This window comes from Aplysia californica, unplaced genomic scaffold, assembly GCF_000002075.1.
Source record: "Aplysia californica isolate F4 #8 unplaced genomic scaffold, AplCal3.0 scaffold00736, whole genome shotgun sequence".
Taxonomy (NCBI): Eukaryota; Metazoa; Mollusca; class Gastropoda; order Aplysiida; family Aplysiidae; genus Aplysia; species Aplysia californica.
In genome coordinates, this window is record NW_004798006.1 from 313,121 (window position 1) to 321,060 (window position 7,940).

The 7,940-nt window shown below is 40.3% G+C and overlaps 1 protein-coding gene across 1 annotated transcript in view; it reads left to right on the top strand.

The window, feature by feature from the left end:
* The window catches only part of LOC101858132, a 10,116-nt gene extending 3,283 nt beyond the window's left edge, over positions 1-6,833 (top strand). The window contains exons 2-3 of the mRNA XM_005108945.3: positions 3,719-3,877; positions 5,839-6,833. Coding sequence (XP_005109002.1) covers positions 3,719-3,877; positions 5,839-6,762 — 1,083 coding nt within the window. The 3' untranslated portion in view covers positions 6,763-6,833. The remainder of the gene's footprint in view (positions 1-3,718; positions 3,878-5,838) is intronic.
* The last annotated feature ends 1,107 nt before the right edge of the window (positions 6,834-7,940 follow it).

Sequence of the window (7,940 nt, forward strand, 5' to 3'; positions counted from 1 at the left end):
AAGGGGTGGATGTCAACAGAGAAGTCCTTACAGGGAATCAGACTTACTCTGCTCACCTCTCTGGCTTCAACAGCACAAAGTCTGCTTCGACTATCAAGGCACCCCGGAAATAGCGGGTCACAAGAGTGTGACAAACATACAAAAGAAGTAGAGGAAAATGATGATAGTAAGGATTAGGAAAGAAAAAACAGCAGTTCCCTGTTGTAGTTCAGGCACAGTTGAGTATGACATTGTTACATCAGCCCATTTACAATCCTACTGAGCACTAGAACGAGAAATGTCCCCCCTTTGGGAATGGCCTAAAGACATTTCAGTCTGTGGCACCGCCCCGGGGTGATCCTGACTTTTAGATTTCATAGATTGGCAGGTCTGATTTTCTTTGTGCATTACAGTTGGAATTGATCCCTTTTGTTTTGTCAACTTTATTTTATTTTTTATTGGCTCAACCACCACCACCCTTCCCCCCTCCAAATGGACACAACTCTAATGGTAGTCAATATTACTCATTTATTTTCTTGCTGTTACAAAGAAACCTTAAGTTAATTAAAAAATTGTTAGCATTCAATCATAGTAATGGTCACTCTGTGTGTGTCTGTGTGAATGTGCGTGCGCGCGAGTTAAATGTTTTCTTTCATGCAAAAATTCTTACTATTAAATAAGGAGATAATTGACTTTTACCCTCTAAGTTTCTAAAACAAGGGTTTAAATACCCCTTAAGACAAAAAACCAAAGGGTGAAGAAACCTCTTAAGTTGGTCTGAAAAGGGGAGCCCTGGCCCTGAGTTTAGTTCTGCACGGTGGCAAATTTTAAATCTACGTCACAGCGCGTCTCCCTCAAGTCTGACCATGATCGCACGGAAAATATCAAGCAGCGCTTGATTTCTCGATCGAGTCTCCAAACCATCGTTCAAACGTTCAAATTTTCATTATTTTGTACAATTTTGCGGTTACACCTAACGATTTATAATCGTATGATCGCTATACCGTCCAGTTTTTGTACAGTTAAAATCGTTACGTGTAATAGGGCCTTTAGTCTTCTTCTCAGTTTACGTAGTGTACAGCATCAGATTCAGAATCAATCTGTGTGGAAGAAGGGTGCTGCACAATCACAGACAACCGAACCGAACAGTTCTGCAAGTTGCAAAGAAAATAGTCTACTAATCCGAGTCGGCAGGCTTCCGTCATGCGATCGTGTTGTGTGTTAAAATATGGTGGCTGTGTTGGAGAGGTGCCCGTTTTACACTGTTAAATTATATAGAGAGAGAAAAAACGCAAGGGGGAAAATGGAAAGTGACCGTTTGTACAGGTGGCCATCATTGCAGGTTCCACTGCATTTCTGTCGTATTTTCAATATATCAGAAAAATATTCGGTACAAGTGGATAGATCTAGTTGGAGAACGTTAGGACTACACTGATTATTCTCACCCGGGATACTGAGTCTCAAAAAAATTTTTACTGGTACTGAGGGTAAGTCTAAAGCCATCGTATTTCAGGTATATATGTAAATTTTTCATCAGGTTTCACAATTTTCATCAATTGCAATCTTTAAAAGTGTCTTATGTGCATAACTGTTGTCATCATACAGAATTGTACATTTTGACACAACATCTAGACAAGCTTTGAGCAATAAAATCCAATTACTACAGCTGAAATCGCTGGAAGGGGTTTCCTCCTGAAGACAAAGGAAGTAACATTTGTACGATGGAGTCATTACCGGAAAGGTACTTACTTTACGTCCATGAACGAAGCCCAAATTTGTCATCATCTTGATATATGCACATAAGATGACCAATTAAAAGCGTACTTTTTAGACCGTGACTACTATTTTCGGCCTGGACTAGTAAACAAACTTACTTACAAAGTTCCTATCACCTCATTCGTGCATTGCCTTGGCATTTGAGCAAATGAAAAAGATAAAAAATGAAAATATAATTTCAATGTCATCAGTGTTATGCACGTCAGATTCTGGTGGTTGCCCGGGTGTAGGGACTGACTGGAATGCAAAATGCCGCCTGATGTGAAGTTTGAAAGTATATTCATGGAATAATTGGAAAGTAAAGGGATTCATCTTGTCAAAATCACTTTTTTTGTGTGTGACGTCAAAGCACCAAACTTTTACACCACTGACGTGGGAATTCCAAGATGTGCAGGGACAATTTTGTTTCAGTGAAGAGCGTTTCAAAGCGATTTAGGCTGTAGAAAATGCCAGACATCATAAATTCAGTAATTCCTTTTGTTTCATAAATGCCTAGAGCAATGTAAATTTGAATTAAAAAGAATGACTTCCTAAGATTGTTCAAATATTCTCTTCTTACGCTCATAACTATGATGACCAAAAATGTCTTCATAGTTATGCACAGAAGAAGTTTTTACTTTTATATTTAACAAAATTCTCAAGAAACTACTGTCCTCATACCTTAATATGGCAATTTTTAACTTAATATAGACAGACATTATACAAATTGATATCTCAACAGTGGTGCTTCAAAAGAAGTGATTGGAAAAGAGAACTGTTTTGGTCAGGCTATCTGATGTGCATAACTATGATGACATGTTACATCAAATATCACAAAATCAGGTGGGAATTTTCTTTTTCTTTTTTAAAGGTTTGATTCTGGCGTAAGAAGTAGTAGAGAAACTAACTTTAAACAATGGGGTTGTTCAAATTTTATCACTAGTACTACTAGTAGTGTAGAGATTTCCTATCATCATAGTATGCACATCAGAATCCCAAAGTGACCATCTATCCTCTAAATTTCTTACAAAATATTTATTTTGCTGCTGTAATTGCACTTATGAAAATAACACCAATTACGTCTACATGTATATTCATGGTATTGAAACGTAAATTAAGTAGTTTTTAATTTTTGACTTCATGACATGTCTAGGGGTACCAGGTTTTGGCTCAGGCTCCCCCATGGGTTTTTTTAGGTCAGGAGGACAAGCTTGCCCCTGAACCTCCCTTGCCTTTTTAAATACAAGTGAAATTTTGCTGCTCATTTTGTAGGCTAGATCTACTGAAAAACTTAAAACATTGATACCAATTATTTAAATCGGTATCGATATCCAGTACTTTGTGCTAGGCCTAGTGTGATTTTTTAGGCTAGTGCAGACCGGACCTCAATTTTGTACAGGCGTGCCTGCCCTGGACTGACTCATGACTCAGACTACCCCAGACTGTCCCTAAGACTGTCCCCGTGGTTTTATGCACCCCGCATAATTAAGCAAAATTTGATCTTTTTTTTGCATAATTTCTGATTATTTTCCTTTATCATTCTTTGTTAAAAATTAACAGAATCGCATAATTTCACTTTTTTGGGCTGTTTGCATAATTTCAGAATTTTTCTTGCATTTATAAAACGACGGGGACAGCTAAGAGTGATTTACTTTCGACGTATATTTTCTGTTACAGCAATGCGGAAATATGGCGGTCTTATAATGAGGTTTGACTGTAAATATTGTCTGTTGAGTGTTTGAGTAAATTTATAATATCACATCAGAGTGGGTTGGCGGGTGCTGTGGTGTGGTTTGCTCCTTCTTTTCTACCAAACATCTATCATCCTTATAATCTCACCTCCTTGTTTTTTGAGTTTGTTAATTGTAACACCTCTAATCTTCGTCGACACTTGTGTTGTTGCAAGCTCCGTAAAACTCTTTCTAAAAACAAAGAAAGAGTGGATAGTTATTTAATTTCTTTTCTTTCCTCTTCTAAATGACAGATGGGTAGGAGAAAGAGAAGAGCAGTCTGCTCCCAGAGACCTCCCCTGATTTTTCTGAACAGCCCAACAGACGAACCAGCTCCTCTCCAGTCCCCAGACATGGCGGTAGAGAATCCACTGACTGCCAAGACAGTTCCATTTGATGAAACCATCGCATGGGTATTACTACATTTCTTCTTTTTTTTTTTATTATCAGGGGTGATGTCATTATCAGCTGTTATTTTCCCACTGTTATTTATGATAAATTTCCGTTGTTTCCACTGAAAAGAACAGCCTTTATTCTCACCATTTGGTGGGTGATCTGGTGTGGTTTGCTCCTTGTTTCCTACCAAACATCTTCTATCGTCCTGATCTCTCCTCCTTTTATGTGTTTGTTAGCTGGGCCCCCTTTCGATGAAAGGATTGATCGGTGCATTAACATCAACTGAAAGTCATTAGCCTATTATATTTACACTCTACTGGAATGGAGCAATAAATCTTGAGAGAAAAGTGACACATGTGTTTCCAAGTTGCCAAATATATTATAATAGATGTTATAGATCGATTGTCTACTCCGCTTTCGTGGTTGTACACTCCAGAGTTTCAAAGGTGTGCAATCAGTGTCGCACGGCAAGTGAATGGAAACCTCACTGACTTGTTTACAGTGGCGTCTTAGAAGACGGACTTTCCCAAGATTAGAACTCTGTGTGGACGAAACAAAGCATTTTGGAAAAATCGGGGAAAGCAGTTTGCGTGGATTTTTTAAAGTTAAGTCCTAGCCACATGGATGCTGTGAACACCTGCAAAGTTTCAAAGGTGTGGGTTAGGTAATAAGGGAGGAGTTTGTGCACAAGGCCTTCCAAGAATCCAAATCCACTTTCATAAATAGATTATAAATATCTCGTAACGCCTCTAATCTTTGGCACTTATGACCTTATTGTATTGCAGGTGCTGTAAAACTCTTACTAACACAAACTCTCAACTTTTGTTTTCTGTTGAACCTGATATTAGTTCAAGTGTCTGTTGAGTGGCTTTTTTGCTGCTGCTGCTGTTGTCGCTAAAATGTGACTTTTTAAATTTCCAGTTATATAAATTTTCACAAATTTGCTAGTGGCACCCCTGGATCTTGTACACCGGTGATAAAATAGCAATCGTATGTGCTGGAATTTGGTCAATTACTAGTCCTCATTTAAAATGTCAGTGTAATAATAATTAGGCTTAATTATTGATCATGCTGGACTATGGAGCGGATGGCCTGGTTCAAATCCCAGACAAAGCGTTCTTGAACTCGGGTCATTTTGAGGAGCTTTCAAGGCTCTCAACAAACCAATTAGCTTGATATTTTTTGGAAAGGAGGAAGTTTGGAGATCCTGTCTCTTAAATAACTTAAGTGTTGAAAGGGCAGTAAAAGCATACACTTATGTCAGATATAATTGCCCTGACCTAATAGTAAAGGTGGTGGGTTCTATTTTCCTTCATATGTTCGATAATTACATTCCGTAAGTTAATTACATTATTTTCTCCGAAATTGTTGGTCTTATTGGTGGTTGTATAATGTAGATGAAGAAAATGTCAGACTATAAAGATTAATTCATGAATAGAAGAGATGTAGACCTACACCTGGAATAGAAAATGACGAGAGTTGTCTACTGAATTGTGTCACGACAGTGGAATCAGGCGCTCATCAATTTTTGGGCATATGGAGTTATTGACCAGTATAATCTTAAAGCTTGTTCATTTGTCTTGCTTTTGATGAAAAAATACCTACCTATTCTAATCTTGAATAGAAGTCAAAGATTGAAGTAGGTGGGGGTCACCTGGTGTCAGAGGTACAATTAGCAAGAAAATGATCACCAAAATTTGGTGACTTCCAAAGCTTGAGTGTCCTGGGAAACTGCAAATTTACCATTTTCCAGCCTTCTGTCAATCGCAATGTTCTTCACAGTATAATCCTCTCAGAAATGTGATTTTAAATGGACTTAAAGATGTTGCACAAAAATTTTTTTTTATAAAAATTGCCCAACGGGAGGGGAAAAGGTTGATTTCTTTCATTTTGTACTTTTGATGAACGTCTTATGTCACCGCAATGACACACAGTTTGTTTTTCCTTTATTAATGGTTATTTTTTCTTTTTGGCGCAGGTCTCCCCACAGTTTCGGAACACAGAGCCATACTACTGCCAGCAGAGAGGGAGGAGACAGCTTCGTCAGAATTACGCTTCGGAAACTTTCAAGACGAGAAAGTCCAAATTTGTTCCTCTGGAGTTTGTCCACGAGACTTATCCTAGTCCTAGCCCTCGGAGAGAAGGAAAATCCAGAAACAGTTGTGACGGTCAAGGGGGAAAAAACAACACAAGTACAGTGAAAACTGTTGCATCCAAGACTTTGGACTGTTTTTTCACACGCTCATCCATGAACTCTGTACACCCAACAAGAGCAGACCCTGGCAAAGAAAACAGTCAAGAGAACGTTCAGAGGTCGGTTGTTGAAGGCTTTTCACCACCACCACCACCACCCACTGTACAAGACAATCCAGGCTCTACGGCAAAGCGGAATGAGAGAGTTGTGCATAATTGTGATGTGTCGAAGTCTGCCTCTGATTCCTTAATATCTGTCCCAACACATGTTCCGTTGGATGACGATGGTGATGATGGACAGAAGGAGAAAGTTGTGAGTCAGAATGATGTGTCAAAGTCTGCCTCTGAATCTGTAGAGAGAGCTGTTTCCATGTTTGTCCCAACACACATTCCTTTAGTAGATGATAACGACGATGATGATTGTGGTGATGAGCAGAATGGGCAGCAATCAAACCAAATTCAAGTGAGAAATTGTCTGTCTACCGAAACTGAGAGTGAATATAATAATGTCTGTGATCCGGCTAGAACTGGTCGTCCCGCGATGTGTGGGGCGACGCTGCGGCGGTGTACTGGCACTGACAGTCCTCCGCGCTGCTCTCAGCCCGACCTCGTGCTCGCAGTTGACACTCCTAAAGGCGAATACGGGCTATCTCACAGGCAGAGGCAGCTGAAATACGTGAAGTATGGACTGCGTAACGCCATAACGTGAAGCCTTCTGTCTGTATGTCTGTTTGTCTGTCTCTCTCTCCCTCTCTCTCTCTTCCTCCCTCCCTCCCCCCCCCCCTCTCTCTCTCTCTCTCTCTCTCTCTCTCTCTCTCTCTCTCTCTCTCTCTCTCTCTCTTCCTCCCTCCCTCCCTCCCCCTCTCTCTCTCTCTCTCTCTCTTTCTCTCTCTCTCTGGTCTCTCTCTTTGATCTGGCAAGAGTGCAGCTGTGTTTTGTGTCGATCTGTGATTTTCTTGGTTGTTTCTAAATTCCCGACAGATATTGTGTCGATATTGTGTGTGACAGTGAGTATTGGGTTGTGAAGAGTGCTTGTTTGCAATTGGTGTGTTTGTCCGGTCTGTGAACAACGAGTGTTTGTCGAATTTCCCTTGTTCTGCTATCTGTGAAGTGAAGAGCGAAACAGTCTGACATTTTTATTTTGTGAGTAGCCCACAGTTTGTTCCGAAAGCATGGAAAATCACGAGTCAAGGGAAATAAGCTTGGAGATCCTAGAGGAGCTCAAAGCCTTTCGAAAGTACAGTGAGAACAACTTTTCTGAAATAAAAAATGAGATTAAGAACTTTAGAGCAAAGTTGGAGCGCTTCGAGATAGAAATAGCCTCAATAAAAAATTCAGTTTGTGAAATTAAGGAACAGCAGCACGTGCAATGTCTTGACATAGAAGAAGTTGACTCGAAATGTGCTGCACTGCAGGATAACGTTAGTAGATTGGAAGGGGAGATGGAAAAGGCAGAAAGGTACAGTAGGAGGGAACATTTAATGTTCTATGGTGTGCCGGAGGATTTGAGGTAGGAGCCGCACACAGCAAGAACAAAGGTAGTGGAAATACTTGGAAAAGTGACGGAGAAAAGCTGGGAAGATCGTGATTTCACACGGGTGCATAGAGTGGGGCCCAAGAGGCAGAAGGACCCCCCCAGGCCTATTATTGCAAGGTTCCAATATTCGGAGGACAAATTCCTTGTTTTGGGTGCAAGAGAGGAACTAAAGGGGCAGGGGGTGAGTGTCGCCGGTGATCTCACACCGCGGCAAAGAGAAGAACTTAAAGACCTGAGAGCAAAGGGAAAACGTGATTTTTTTTTAAATGGAAGACTTCACGTGGAAGACGTCACCCATAGACAAACACAACACGGCCAGCAGTCACCACCACAGGACAACAGCCAGTCGC